The sequence below is a fragment of the Clupea harengus genome, chromosome 18 (genome assembly GCF_900700415.2).
Source record: "Clupea harengus chromosome 18, Ch_v2.0.2, whole genome shotgun sequence".
In the NCBI taxonomy this organism is placed as follows: domain Eukaryota; kingdom Metazoa; phylum Chordata; class Actinopteri; order Clupeiformes; family Clupeidae; genus Clupea; species Clupea harengus.
In genome coordinates, this window is record NC_045169.1 from 3,221,443 (window position 1) to 3,237,033 (window position 15,591).

At 43.7% G+C, this 15,591-nt stretch overlaps 2 protein-coding genes across 2 annotated transcripts; one reads left to right on the plus strand and one right to left on the minus strand.

Annotated features, from left to right (window-relative positions):
- Positions 1-6: 6 nt before the first annotated feature.
- Positions 7-7,503, plus strand: thoc5 (THO complex 5; the record flags this gene model as incomplete). The annotated part of the gene is made up of 15 exons (XM_031585257.1): positions 7-104; positions 427-541; positions 672-804; positions 1,588-1,665; positions 1,757-1,797; positions 2,282-2,381; positions 2,603-2,711; positions 2,811-2,912; positions 3,922-4,018; positions 4,201-4,312; positions 5,136-5,239; positions 5,508-5,595; positions 5,706-5,821; positions 6,023-6,216; positions 7,294-7,503. Coding segments are annotated over 15 exons (1,551 nt in total), but the record flags the coding sequence as incomplete, so codon positions are not given.
- A 1,235-nt stretch (positions 7,504-8,738) lies between these two features.
- Positions 8,739-13,244, minus strand: LOC105895486 (neurofilament heavy). Its single transcript, XM_031585234.2, has 4 exons — positions 12,348-13,244; positions 11,181-11,380; positions 10,681-10,805; positions 8,739-10,454 (listed from the first exon to the last, which is right to left on the minus strand). Exons 1-4 carry the CDS (start codon positions 13,132-13,134, stop codon positions 9,275-9,277), a joined length of 2,292 nt encoding a protein of 763 aa, XP_031441094.1. The 5' UTR covers positions 13,135-13,244; the 3' UTR covers positions 8,739-9,274.
- Positions 13,245-15,591: the final 2,347 nt, after the last annotated feature.

Sequence of the window (15,591 nt, forward strand, 5' to 3'; positions counted from 1 at the left end):
TTTAACGAAGCCCCGTCTGAGATCTCTCGTCCGCACCTCACTAAAGACGATCCTCATCAGCTCACACTGGCCCGCCTGGACTGGGAACTTGAGCAGAGAAAGAGGTCAGACAAACCTATTGTCTTGTTTCTGCAGTATCACTCTTTGACTGGAACTTCACGCACAGTTCCAAATTTCACTACTATGTCCGTTTTTAGTCTCGGATCTTCATGATTGCATTAAGGCTAACGGTTATTTTAACAGTTTAACATGCTATTTTGCTAGTTTTTTGGATTTTGGTGAGCTCACATGTGAATACCAATATGTCAAAGAAATGTCTCATATGTGATGCAAGAGCTGTTGTGAATTGCCTTCATTTCACTAGCATAACCCATCAGTGAATGTTCCACACAGAGTAACATATGAAATATGTTGTGTCCATATTAGGTTGGCAGAGCAATATAAGACATCTCTTGCCAGCAAGGAGAAAATCCTAAAGGGAATCGAGGTGAAGAAAGAATACCTGGGCAACCTTCGACCTGGACTCCAGGCAATCATGCAGGTAATACTTATGATCACCTCATTCGTCCAATGTATTGAATGGGGTCTGATTTGAACTAAATTAGTTTTGAGAGTACTCGGTATTCAGAGGTCTAACACACATTTTCTGCCTCTGGTTTGTTTCCTCTCAGGCCTCTCTCCCTCTCCAAGAGTATTTATCCATGCCCTTTGAGCATGTGCAGAAGCAGACTGAAGTGGCACGCCACCTGCCTCCACCTCTCTATGTGCTGCTGGTGCAGGCCAGTGCTTACGGCCAAGCCTGTGGTAAGGCCTTCTCTCTGAGCTCTGAGACTGAGCCTTTTTAAAGTAACACTATGCAACAATTTGACCCTTAAGGTATGGTTTTGTAGGCAACTAGTTTTGGTATCAGCCTCAAATTCATTTTGATAGCATATGGTCATGTGAAGGACCGATAAACACCTGTGTCTTTCCCACTAGCCATCCAGGATATGCACTATGTAGTTCTATGTTTCCTGGCTGGCAACACCTTGCAAAAATGGAAGAAAAGCTTTCACAGCATGACATTGCCAGCTATACTGCCAAAAGACACCAGTTAGTGGCAAGCTTCTATCAATGTCAACTGGGCTGTTGGTGGTGTTTGCAAGGTTTTTGCATGTCTTTTAGGTAGTTAGCGTGCTCGTTTTGGAACAGAACTCCTTATTGCTGCTTTAAAGCAGCAGGGAGGCATTTTGGTGTAAAACTAGTGGGCTTTTCTTACATTTTCGTGGTGTGGTCCGTCCAGCACCACAGAACTACATAGTACACAACCTGGCTGGATAGTGGGAATGTCAGGAAAGCACACCAAGCAGCCACATCACTACATCCAGAAGTTTGGATTCAGAGAGTGGATTCAGTTCAAAGCCATTTTTATAGCAATCCTACTGCCTTTACATTTAAGTTCAGGTGACAAAATGCCTTGGCTCTTACTATTTTAGATTGATGTTAAACAATCCACTCTACAACTGCAACTTAATCCTTAGCCCTTCGATGCAAGTGTAATACCAGTGTCTGTCTGGAGATTTCATTGTGTCTGTGTCTGTGTTTCAGATAAGAACCTGTCTGTTTCCATTAGTGGGGATGTGGATGAAGCCAAAGCACTCTCTAAGCCCCCAGAGGACTCACAGGGTGTGTGTGCGCTATGATGCTAATGTTCTTTATTTACTATCTCTATTTTAGGTGTGTGTTTACAGTACTATTATGTTTTTCTTCTTTACAGATGATGAAAGCGATTCAGACGCTGAAGAGGAGCAGAACACCGTAAGATGTTTACTCTCCAGTAGCCTCCAGCAGTCAGACTGCTGATGGTTTTTGAAGTTGTATTATAAATCATATACCCCATTCTAGAGAACCTGGTGGGTTTTTGTTGAGGAAAAAAAAATTGCAGGTTACAGAAAAAAATCATTTTCTCGATAGACATGTTTTGATACATACACATAAAAGCAGCCATGTGATATTACAACAGTTATTTCAAAAGCAAATACATTTTCTTAATAGATGGATTTTAACATGTATGTCATTATCTTTAAATGGGCCACAAGGTCCAACTGTATCTTGCAGTTATGTTAACAGTTTGGGACACATTGTATAATCGTACAGGCATTTCCCTTACTGTTGCAAAAACAAAACTGTGTACTGTGAGAAAAAAGGATGTCGGTGTCGGTGAACATTACATTTGCCTGATGGTATGTGATGACATGATGAAACGCTTGTGACACCTTACTTCATTTTTTTTTTCTCACAGAAACGGCGGAGGCCAACTGTTGGCGGGCAGCTGGACGATAAACGGAAAGAGATGCTGAAGCGTCACCCTCTGTCACTCTGCATAGACCTCAAGTGCAAAGGTTTGGAGCGATCTCATCTGTGATGAAATGAAGCCTGTACAACTACATGTTGGGCCGGCTGAAGAAGACAGATGCTGGTCAAATATTTCGGACTCAGCTGTGGCCACCCCCACTGTAAATAAGGCTGTTGCTATTATGGCTGTGGAAGCTGGTTTGGAATACTCCTTCGTAACAGTGTTCCTTTTTTGTGTGTCCCATCTCCACGTCATGCCTCTTCTCAGACGGAAGTGTGTTGCATCTGTTCTTTTACTACCTGATGAACCTCAACATCTTGACTGTGAAGGCCAAAGTGTCAACCTCCTCCCACCTGACTGCTGTGGTCAGTGCCGGGTAAGTGTGTGTGTATACGTGTGTGTGTGTGTGTGTATACGTGTGTATGTGTATACAGTCCCATTCCAGTGACATACTAATGGCATGTTTCTCTAACAGGGAGTTGTTGAACTCAGACACACTGTTGAACTGCCTCTACACATCTGATCAGGGCAAAGAAACACCAAACCCTGCCAACCGCTACCAGTTTGACAAAGTTGGGTAAGGAATGTCATCAACCATCATGCCTCTTTACTGGTTTACTGGTCAGTTAAAGCTAATAATGTTCTACTGGTTTAGTGGTCAGTTAAAGCTAATAATGTTCTACTGGTCAGTTAAAGCTAATAATGTTCTACTGGTTTAGCGGTCAGTTAAAGCTAATAATGGTTTACTGGTCAGTTAAAGCTAATAATGTTCTACTAGTTTACTGGTTTACTGGTCAGTTAAAGCTAATAATGTTCTACTGGTTTACTGGTCAGTTAAAGCTAACAATGTTCTACTGGTTTACTGGTCAGTTAAAGCTAATAATGTTCTACTGGTTTACTGGTCAGTTAAAGCTAATAATGTTCTACTGGTTTACTGGTCAGTTAAAGCTAATAATGTTCTACTGGTTTACTGGTCAGTTAAAGCTTTTCTGTGTGTGTAACTTAGAATATTAGGTGCCACTTAGTCTGCATTTGTACAAGAGCATGTTTAGACCAGAGGTGATAAGCTTCTTCCGACCTTGTGCAAAACTTCCATCCTTGCCTCGGACGTCAGAGATCCACCACATGGTTATCCCTGCTGAACGCTAAACTTCTGTCTATATAAACCTTGTGCGATGTGTTTATCAGGGCTTCACTTTCAGCCTTGTGCTGGGAGTGAATCCGATTGCAATTGTTGTTTGTAACAAATTCACCCTTGTTACCTCAGGACTCCGGAGTTGCATATAAGTATATTTATTAGACAAACAACGATTGCAATCGGGCTCACTCCCAGCACAAGGCTGAAAGTGAAGCCCTGTTAAACACATCGCAGAAGTTTAGCTTATGATGAGAGATGATGATTTAATATAATTTTTGTAATAAGATTCCTTCAAACTGTATGAAGTTGGTTTTGTCTGTTTTTATTTTTAAAACCCTTTATAAGAAATAAATTAAAGAACCTACTGTCTAAATGCCAGAATTAGATTTGTTAGTGTAATGGCTCAAGATCCTTGAAGTAACCACTGTGATGGTCAATTTCTTTTCAGGATTCTTACTTTCTCAGATTATGTGGGGGATTTGGGTCACCCTTACCTTTGGGTGCAGAGTCTAGGTGGACTTCAGTTTCCCAGCGACAACCCTGAGGTACGTGTCCCCAGTGTCGCTGTACAGAGCGAAGCATGTTGTCAACATACTCATGCACTTTCAAGCACAATTTGTCATTAGGAAAGTCTCCATGATTACTCCATGCACGTTCCTATGTGGAAGCAGTATGGGTGATAATTGCCTTTGGCGAGGTGTGATGTGTGATGCTGTGTCCTCCACAGAATGTTGTGATGGGGAGCAAACTGAGCGCCAGTCACATGGAGCGCACCGTGAAGCTGCTGAGAAGCCGCCTGCAGTCTCGCCTGGCCCTCCACAAGCAGTTCATCTCACTGGGTGAGTGTGGACAAACTCCAGGTTACCACCGGAACCCTGGTTCTCTGATGGCACCACCGCTTGTTTTTAGTGTGGACTCCTCTGTGGCACAAGACGCGCCGGTATGATTGAAATGGTCACGCAGCGTCGCGTGGCACATCCCCTAGTGAGATACCGAGCGAGTGCTTGAAAGAGAACTTTATGTTTTGACCGTAACCCTGGTTCTCTGATAACATGAGTGAGGTATCTCACCAGGCCAGTGTTCTTGCATAGAGCGAGAAGAGGCTGATCTTGAATGACGCTCTGCCTATCAGGGATCGTATTTTAAAACGGGGTGGGTGTCAGATGTGGCCAGCCAATCATGGCTGGCGTAGTAGTAGAGTGCTTCTGAGGGATATGTGGGCAAGGCGTACCCATAGTGAGATACCGAACAAATGCTTGATGGAGAACACACACATACAGTTGAACTAACATTTCAAAATGGTCACAAGTTCATCTTATTGTTTATACACACACACAGTTTAACCAATGTTTCACAAACACTTCATCTTGTTATTTATACAAACACTCGTAGTATGCATACAAATGCACACACATACAAGCACACACATACAAGCACACACTGGATCAACGAACCCCTGCTTAGACAGTTCATTTCAGTGGAAACACATTGGTCACAGACACGCAGAATACACAAGTATTGGAATGCTTTCATTTATTGTTAGATATACAGAAAAACTCAATAGCAAAGGTTTTCAGTTTGAACAGACTTGAGTTTTGCCGTTAAGCATGTTGTGAAATTTCTAATTGCTTTCCTCTCCCCTTCCTTGCGTTGCTACTGCAGAGCACAGTGTGGTGCCTGTGTCTGCTGAGTGCCAGGACCTCTTCCCTGCCAAAGTCATCTCCCGTCTCGCTCGCTGGAATGCCATCACCTACCCGGAGTTTGAGGTAGCTCTGCCACCAGGCTCGCTCATTCTCTCTCTCTCTCTCTCTCTCTCTCTCTCTCTCTCTCTCCTAATCTCACTTAATCTCACTTAGTCATATATGTACCTACTATAGGTGAAAAAAAAAAGAATAGACAAGAACAGTGTGCTTGATATTTGTTCTGTGCCAACTTAAGTAGTTGACCACCTGTGTTTGTGTGTGTGTGTGTGTGTGTGTGTGTGTGTGTGTGTGTGTGTGTGTGTGTGTGTGTGTGTGTGTGTGCGTGCTGCAGGAGATGCCGATGGTGCAGCATGTGCTGAAGGCAGGCCTGGCTCATGAGACGGATCTCTTCTTCATGGCGGTGGTGGAAAGAGGAACAGGTGAGATGCAGTGGAGAGCTACATAATGACCTGGTCAAGGTGAAGGGGGAAAAATGGTGGTTTCTCACGTCTCTCCTTTCTCTCTGCGTTCTTCTCTCCACTTCTACCAGCCCGCCTGCAGGCAACCGTGGTGCTGAACCCCCGCTACCCCGACGTCACGCCGCTCTTCTCCATCTCTCTGCTGTGGAAGGGAGAGCGCTCTGGACTCACAGACGACAACCTGCGGGTAAGAGAAGACTTTTATACACATAAGGAACATTCAAACTCCAATGTTTTAATGCTTAAACACATTGGCACCAGCTCCACAGTTCGGTGGGCTTTTTAACGGCCCTTGTGTACGTCTTGTATATAATATTTAAAATCACTCAAGTCACTGACCCTCACAAAAAAGTTCTTCCCAGACTAAACTGCTCCTCTCCACCTCCAGGCCATTGAGAGTGAGGTCAATGTCTTCAGGGCGGAGCTTCAGGGGCCCCGCCCTGGCCACCAGCTGCTGACCAATCAGCTCCAGCGTCTGTGCCTGTGCCTGGATGTGTACCTGGAGACAGAGAGTCAGGTGTGCGATGGGTCGGAAGGACCCAGAGAGTTCCCCAGAGAGAAGATGTGCTTACGGACGGCCAGGTAACATAAGCAAACACACGTTACAACGGTCATCAATTTTTAAGTGAGATTGAAAGCTTTGTGTAAGGCGGACGGTACTGTATGTGAATCAAACACATAGTAGTTGCTGTAGTAGTCATCTCCAGTCCCAGTGACAGGATCATTTTAACAACCTCAACAGATCAAACCAGAATAGGGGAGAGCGGGGCATATTGTCTCCAATTGTTGCCTATGTATGCAATATGATTACCTTGAGTGTTCACTTCTGACAACTTCCCCTCCTTTTTAGTTATGTCTGAAACTGAAGTCCACTTTCAGGTGAACATAAAAGCAACCAATAATTTCTCAAAAATCATTCCTGTCAGTAAAAATGCTGCACCACTTTGCAGTCAATGACTTAGTGATCTGTCTTCCCAGCTGCATCTCCAATACAGGGGAGAAAACCTGCCAGGACTTAGTAGAGAATAGTCAACACAACACATGTGACGACTTGTCCCCTGGTCACTATGACGACTTTCCCCAAACTCACTAATGAACTAATTAGGGCTAAATCTCAAAGCTAGTTCTACCTAAAGCCTCAAATCACACACTGAAAAATGTCAATACCCATAGTCAAAAAACTTTTTATCATATGAGATGTGGTATGCCATAGTTTTACTTTGGAAAAGGATACCGGTAAGTACGTTGAACTCCGTTTCGGATTAACTTGACTAAAGGCAAACCAAATGTTCACTCAGGAGGTTGCCTCACTCAATGTAGCCATTTCAGTTTTGCCTCTAGTTTTGGAGAAATCACCACTAACAACTTAACCATGTGACAACTTACCCCTACTCTTCCCCACTCTTGTCAATCATGTTTCTAGTGCTTTGAACGCCGTATGACTTCATTTTATGCTTATAATTGATTTATCTTCTAACAATCAAACAAAATATCATGAAGGCCCCAATGGCCTAGTTATTCCCTCTTCTGTATGTGACACAATTTAGTGTGGTTATGAATGGGACTTTCTGTTTCACATTTTCTGTTTATGTCATGGCTCACTGTCATGGGTCTGGCTCCCTCTGCCAGAGCATTGAACACTCCTTTCTTGTTTTACAGGGGTCCAAATCGTCTGAAACCCTTCAAGTACAACCATCCTCAGGGCTTCTTTAGCCATCGTTGACCTCTGCCGCTCCCTTTGGAACCGCGGCGTCCTAAAAGCTTTCTTGACAAATGCTCAAATGAGTTCCTTTCCAGTTGCCCATTTTTACACAACTTTTAATGTAGGTTAGGGTGGAAAAAAAATAAACGTTCTTCAGTTTTTGTAAAGCGTTTGATGTGTGGTCAGTTCTTGATGTCACCGTCTCCTTCCTGTTGTCTGTCTCCCCTGTTTCATTCAGTCTGTGGTTTATAAATAGAACACGTCTGAGCTGATTGGTGTGTGGGCGTGCTTTCGTCATTGTGTCGAGTCACCTCCCGACAGCTCAGGGGAATACTGATGCTCATGCATTCACCTTCAGGCTTCAGACTGAAAACAATCTGTTATGTGTCCTGCTCTCAGCTCTCTGCTCTCCGGGGCATGGCGTTTCATCTTCTATTCTTCCGGAAGTATTCAGAGGTTTTGACACCTCAGTAGATACCAGTTAGCTTGCCCCAGAACCTTATTTGCTTCTCTTGACATCAGTCACGTCCAAAATATTGAGATTCATGCTATTGTTTTACAGGTAAACAGTATCCGGAACACGGATCATCATTTTTACAATAGACTGACACTATAACATGTGAAAATAAGATTGGACTGAGACCTGGCTGGCTGGGGCTGAAATGGAGATCAGTTGGTAAACACTGAGGGCAGGAGTTAAGAAAATAAAGTTTTATGGATGTATAAAGATACATATCTAGCATTAAACCTTGCATCACCAGGTAAGATATCTCATGAGCAATGTAGAATACTGAATGTACAGTGCAGCTAATGGCTTAAAGTACAGTGCTACAAGCATTCCTTTTGTGCTGGAAACGCTTCAGAAATAAATGCTTTATGCTTTGGGGAAAGTTGTCTCCTTGCTGCAATATGATGTAATGAAAGCACACTTGTGTTGGCTTCAAACAAGTGATTGCACACAAAGATGAAAAGATATTTTAAATTTAGAAGATGGTGCATTCTGACAGACACGTCAAGCAGGACTCGGGGGAGGGAAAGAGCCTGTGTGTTTGTGCTTCTGTGTGTGTGGGTGGGTGTGTGTGTGTGTGCACGCTGCTTCTGTAGCTGTGCCTCCTGCATAATGCATGAGGGCTGGTTTGGGAAGGCTTCACGCTTTTTTTTTTTTTTTGGAAAGGGAGAGTGTTCAGCTCTTGAGCCGCATTGCAGCAGACTCTTTAAACAGCCCAGCCTACCCCATCCAGACTCCAAAAGGGCACACGCTCCCGCCCTCTTAACTCACGCCACACACAGCTCTCAGCCATGCAACAACTTAATCCTATAAATATGTGCTTTTCGACCACAAATTGGCTGTGATTCATGACTGCAGCTTAGATCAGGAAATGAAACACTCTGACGACAGGGAGGTGATTAAATATTTCTCTGGCTCTGCTTTTATTAATACATCACTTTGTGAATGTTCCCAGCAGTATAGCATTCAAGTTGTGGAGTATCATTGCATTCGTGATTCTGTTTAAAGTGCGCGATAAACATTTCTTTAGTCTCAACTTGCCTTGTAAATTAGTAAATAGTCTCATTTATTTATTAGTAAATATACTTTTGCATATCAACAAATATAATATTTTTTAACGTCACATTCTTAGAGGAATCCTGACCAGCATGTACAGGGTAATAGTGCTATCATGAGTGGTGTGTTCATATACGTTTTCTTGTCATGAATTTTCCCAGCAAATTGGACATTTTAATGCACTTGAAAGGACAGTCAGCACGCTGACCGAATTTAAGAGCATTCTGCATTGACTACAATCATACATTGAAGCGATCATTCCTTGCTTTATGAAACTATTGCTTGTCCTTTTCACAGGAAGTTTGTTACACCGCCCGTGGCTCAAGGCTCTGCTGTTTTTTCTCCATTCCTCCCCCTCATACTCTTCTTGGACCTTACTTCTTTGACTTCTCATCAGTGGCCTTTGCCTCCTTTGTTTTGGTGTCTGGAGACTTCTCTGCTTTCTCTGTTTTTGCCGCCTCTTTTGTTTTTGCTGCAGGGGTGTCTTTGGCCTCCTCCACCTCGGCCTTTTTATCCTCCTTCTTGGAATCAGTTTTGTCAGATTTTTTCTCTGGCGCTGGTTTGGCGGCGGGCTTTGTCTCCTCCTTGGGCTTACCTTCAGTCTTTGGAGTGGCTGGCTTCTCTTCATCTTTTTTTGCTGGAGATTGTTCCTTTGTAGGAGACTTGGACGCATCCTTTTTGTCATCAGTCTTGGGGGTTGCATCCTTCTCAACTTCCTCCTTTGATTCCTTCTCTGCTTCCTCCTTTGATTCCTCCTCTGCCTGATCTTTGTCCTCGGCTTCAGCCTGCTCCTCCTTTGGCGCACTCTTCTCTGCTGCTGGCGTGCCCTTACTCTTGGGTTTCTCCTCCACAGTGGCCTTGGACTCTGGGGATTTCTTCGCAGCGGGTTTTGAGTCAGCAGACTTGGATGTGGGTAATTTATTCTTCTCTGGTGCAGGTGATTTGGGTGGAGACTTGGATTGAGGTGTTTTGGGTGGTGACTTGGTGCCAGGTGACTTGGTGCCAGGTGACTTGGTGCCAGGTGACTTAGATTCAGGAGATTTGGGTTTAGGAGACTGGGATTCTGGAGATTTTGTAGCAGGTGACTTTGCTTTGGGAGACTTGCTGTCAGGAGACTTGGAAGTGGGAGTCTTAACTTGAGGAGATTTGGGAGCCGGTGAAGTTGAATCCTTCTCAGATTTTTCGTTGGTAGGAGACTTTGAAGTTTCATCCTCCTCTTCTGCAGCCCCTTCTTCACCTCCCTCCGCCTCCTTGCCCTCCTCTACCTTCTCCCCCTCGCCCTCTTCCTCTTCCTCCTCACCTCCTTTCTCTTCATCGGATTTGGCCTCCTCTTCCTCTGCATCCTCAGCAGCCTCTTCTTCTCCTTCCTTCTCACCCTCTTCTTCTACTTCTTCTTCTCCTCCTTCTCCCTCATCGTCTCCTGCCTCTTCAGCCTCCTCATTTTCCTCTTCAATTGCTTTGTCTTCCTTTGTGTGAGAGGTGATCTTCCCTTCCAGGTAGGAGTATGGACTCAGACCTGACACATAACGAGTTTCCTCTCCCTCCAGCAGCTTCCTGCAGGAGGCACAGAACACAGGAGGATTCTCAATGCATTCATAGACTTACCACTGTACTGCTACAGACAATTAGAGAAACATGTTTCCCCTACTGAAGTTCTGGCCATTGTGGGTTATACATCTAAGCCAAGTGTGAAACGAAATGTATTCTTTTTTATTGAGAGATTCAGCGTTTGAGAGAGGATAATACATTTCCATTGCAAGTGCAAAAACTGTCTACTCACCTATAGGCAGCAATTTCAATATCTAATGCCATCTTGACATTCAGCAAGTCTTGATATTCCCGTAGCTGACTGGCCATTTCCATTTTTGTGCCCCTCAGCTCATTGTCCAGATGATGAATGGTTTCCTAAGAAGTTCAGAACACACAAGCACATCTTGCCTTCAGACCTCCAGAGCAATACAAGGAAGCACTTATTTGGAGTCTGAATGTTTTTAGTTCTGTGGCGTGTGTTGTATTCACTTACTCCCAAGTTCATGTATTTAATGTGAGTGCAACTTAATGTATTTAATGTTTTAGTTAAACTGTCTGAAAAAGTGTATTTTAGATATGTACATCTAACATTGTATTGTGTCACCTCACAACTTCTGCAGTGATGCATGTCAAGTTTTACAGTCATGTAGCCTATTTATAAAGTAAACAATAATTGTCACTACATGGTGGAATGAATGAATGAAAGAATGGATATGGTTGTTTGGTTAGAGGGTGAAGCCTTTAGCCTGCCTGGAAAGATGCCATGTCTCCCTGGTGATGGTCTTCAACCTCGTAGCGCTGCCTCTCCAGGGAGTCCTTGGTGCCCTTCAGGGTCTCCAGCTCCACAATGCGGTTCTGCAACTGCCTCCGGTACTCGGACATCTCATCCTGAGCCGCGCGGATTGCGTCGTCATTGAAATGGGCCGCGTCAGACAGTTTCTCCATTCGAACTAAGAACAACACACCCAAAATAATGCCACTGCGCACTTTTCGTTGCCAACGATTTCATCACTGGGGGAAAGCCAGAATAGGCTCTCTTCGTTGTTTGAAACGGAGCTGCTTCAAAGACTATGCATCACTTAGTTACAATTAGCTAATGGATGACAGTCAATGTCACACATTATATGCCTTTCACGGCCTGGTCCAGGAAGGCACGAAAACCTTTATTACATGTTTTCTACGCACACAAATGTAACTTGGCCAGTGAGCAGCTTGTCTAAAATGTAGGTTATTCACAACTTTACAGACTCTAAAATTACACGAACTACAGATACATTGTATCAGTATCATCTCAGACTGTCCTCAGCCTTCACCTCTCTCGCTGTCCTCGATTGACCCTGCGCTTAAGCTGCAGTTTTTAGTTGTGCAACGCTTCCCCTGGCGTGAAGCCGACCGGGGAACGCAAGGAGCTGTAAATAGTGGTTAAATAGGTAAAAACCTAACATGATAAAAATATACGGCCAAAAAGGTGTTGCACTATGTTTAAAGTAATGGTAAATCATCTCTTTGTTTCATCACAGACAGGAACTCTGGACATGACCACAGCAGACTCTCGAGGCAGAAGAGCTGACTCACTGTTACCTACGGCAAGACAGCAGCGGGAAACCCAGATCATGCAGTGCGTCTGTGATCGCCAGCCCAAATGTTTGATTAAACCACTGCTTCACGGTGCAAGATAAACATTTCTTGATTAATGGATACTTAATCTAGAAATAGGTCTACTCTAGTGTTTCTTGTTGATTGGCTATCAGCCTACTCGTATTTCAGTACCTTGGAGAGAGACAGTGCATGTCATTTATCATACATTTAAAATGTGTGTTAAAAAAGTGACACGCTTATCTGTATTGATGATTATGGTGTTTTAAAAAACTTTGCTTAAAGTTGTCCTGTTCTAACTTTACGACAAACCTTCCTCACCTTTGAACCAGTCCTCAGCCTGCGCTGTGTTCATGGACGCATGATCATCCAGCTGTGCGCGGATTTCGCGGAGGGCACTGGTCAAGTCAGCCTTCACTTGATCACGGGATTCGACGTTCATTTGAGCACCCTGGATCTGTTCAAGCAGGTCGTTCACATCATCCTCGTGGTTCTTCTTAAGGAAGGTGCACTCATCCTGCAGAGACTGCGTTTTCTTGTCGAGTTCCAGACGCGCCAGTCCGGACTCATCTATGTACTTGGTCACAGCACGGATTCCAGCTTCAAGGTCCCCTCGGCCGCGCATCTCATCTTCAAGCCTTGTCTGCAGGTGCTGTAAGTCCTCCTCGATGTGCTGTTGCTCCAGGAAAAACTGAGTTTTCTCCTGGGTCAGTTGAGCGATTGTGTCTCGCAGGTCCCCGAGCTCACGGTCGTAATGCTCGCCGATGGCTGAGCGCCCGGCTTGACTTTGTCGCAGAGCAGCAGCCTCCGCTTCAAGGTGCTTATTCTGCAGCTCAAGGTGTCGCACCTTCTCGATGTAGACAGCAAAACGGTCATTAAGGGCCTGAAGAACCTCCTTCTCGCTGCGGGTCCTTGTTTCTCCGCTGAAGGACTCCAAGCTGTCAGCAGAGTGTCCGCCACCTGTGCGCCGGTAACCGGAGGAAACCGAGTTTCGAGACAAAGTCGCAGAGTGGAACCCACTTGAAACTGGAGTTGTCCTTGTCCTCATACTTATTTGCCCCTTACGGTAATAACCGGGCCCGTATAGGTTATCCATCATGTAGCTCATGTTTCCCCGACCACTATCAGAAGCACTGCGACACTCCACACAGCTCCACGGGCTTTTATATAGCGAGAGAAAAATAAAGCTTGCGACTCAGCACCATCCAGCGTGCCACAATGAACTCTTCTTAAAGTCGTAGGAGCGCCTTACTCCCCTATACGCTGGATCCTAAATAAACCCATAGTGATGTCCCGATTAACCCACCATTACTTCATCTTTATATTTCCTACAAAATGTTCATTCAAAATGTATTAATAGTCATGTACAACTCTTTCTAAATCAATATCTAGAGGAAATGTGAGCTGCAGATGCATGATCCCAAATGATAATACAAGGACAAGTAAGTTACCCTGCAATTACTAATTGATTAAGTCAGTGACCTCACACTTGTCTCACCACTTGATATTGATAGTCAGATTTCCAGTCAGCACTATAATCTGACAGTCCTAAACAACCTGGTTTTCTGACCAGTTACCCATTTATTCTAGGCCTTATTTAAAATATTGAGTCTGTCCCTAGGCGAAGCTATAATTACTGTCATTAATCAGAATGAATATATGATAAATCAGTTGCTGATAACTGATGACTTATTCCGCTTGTGCCACCCTCAGACTTTGCAAATTGAGTTCTAACAGGGGATAGAGAGGGCGTAGGTGGAGAGTTTGCAGTTCATCCCATGGGGGTGGGGGATGGATCTGGATTGCAGTCCAAGCATCCTTTCTCTTGGCTGTAGATGTTTTGCCAGCCTGTGCATTATGGCAAGGGAAATTAGTGTAAAATAGGCTATTAAAAAACGCTTAAATCCTGAACCCTGTTGGGTGTTGACTTTGGCACACTCTATCTTATTTCTAGATTTCCAATTTCCTGTTGAAAAATACATTGCTATTTTGAAGCTTTGAAATGTATGTTCTAATATGATGAATTTTCCTTTTATGGTGTGAGTAATTTAATATATTGTGGAGAAGAATGTACCTAAGCTTACTGATTCACTGGTAAGTGTATTGTATTGTATTCATTTGAATTTGTAGGTGAACTATTCCTTTAAGGCTGATTGAGGACAAGTATTGAGTCTGTGACATACAGGGAGCCTCTCACACTGAAATGGACTAGTGATGAGGAAGAAGAGAGCAGAAAGAGGGGGAAAGGAAGGGGAGGGGAGGAACCCAGTCACCTTGCGCACACAGCATTACTCTGGCACCTCTCAGCATGACTCAGCAAAACTTCAATACAGGGGGCTATTATATTCCTCTATTGTGTATGTGTATGTGTGTGTGTGTGTGTGTGTGTGTGTGTGTGTGTGTGTGTGTGAGTGCATGCATGATTTTGTGTCTGAGAAAGAGGGAGTATGATGACAAGAGTTTAGTTGGTGTGTTGTGGATGTAGGATATGTGTTTCTGTTTGTCTCAGTCTGTGCCAGTGTTGGCACCTTTAGGCACATATACTCATTGGACTCATTGAAGGTACAAGATAGAGGCAAAAAACCCTCCCATAAGCCTCTTACTATCTCTTCTTAACATTTTAACATTTTAACTTTTTAAGCTGTGGTCTTATAAGGTTTTTTGCTCATCATGGAACTACAGGTGTTATAGCATGTCAGTTCGTGAGGAATATACTTTGCATTTGTGAATGTTTAAATTAAAATCCTTTAGGCCCATGATTTTGCATGAGCGCTTTATTCATAGATGAACTTTTCCATTTCAAATAAAACTTCTGCCTCTGAAATGTCTTCTGATGAATGTTCAGTCCTGAGGCTCTGTTAAATATGCTTCATCATCCGCCAGGGTTGCTTCACAAGAACCACCCTCCAAACAAAGTTGAGTTTGAAATGATGCCCTGTGAGTAGGTGTACACGTAGTGTGATCTCAATTGGTTTCTTTCCCGCGCTCTGCTTATTGTGTTCTTCCTACACTTGGCAGATTAGTCAAAGACGCTAGTTACCTATGAGGCTCAGGGTGGCTTACTTTGTGTTTCTTACTTTGTGTTTCTGATGCCAGGCTTAAAATAAAACACCCCAACATTATACCTTTAATGTTTAGATTTTTTGGGAAAATGACTTGAAAATGCTGTGTCAGAGACCAGGCTTTGATTAAGTGTGTCATCAGTTTTTTTTATATTACTTTAATACCAAATAGTAGGCCTATGGCACGAACATGTCTTTTGTTGACGCTAATGTTCTTGTTGCGTTTGTATATGCAATGCATGCCTATGTAATTGGCCTGTTTTTACTGACCTAAAAACTAATTCCATCAGTCGCTGAGCTCTTTTCTGCCTTCAGTGCACCATTGTTGAGAATTCCACTTGTCCAAATGACTAAAGTCTCTCATGTGACCAGCAGCCAGAAGATGAAGCAAGGCAAAAAAAAAGATGGTCACTTGTCATCGTTCTGATGCTGATATCCATGTTTCAGTGTCAGTGACTTTTGTGTTGAAATGCCTTATGTTTTAAAGGTGAGTGAACATTTAA

Coding starts and splice junctions, on each gene's coding strand:
- LOC105895486 (XM_031585234.2), bottom strand. CDS start 13,134: ATGAGCTACATGATGGATAACCTATACGGGCCCGGTTATTACCGTAAG. Junction 11,381..12,347: donor GGCTGAGGACTGGTTCAAAG/GTGAGGAAGGTT, acceptor TGTTGTTCTTAG/TTCGAATGGAGAAACTGTCT. Junction 10,806..11,180: donor GAGACATGGCATCTTTCCAG/GCAGGCTAAAGG, acceptor TGAACTTCTTAG/GAAACCATTCATCATCTGGA.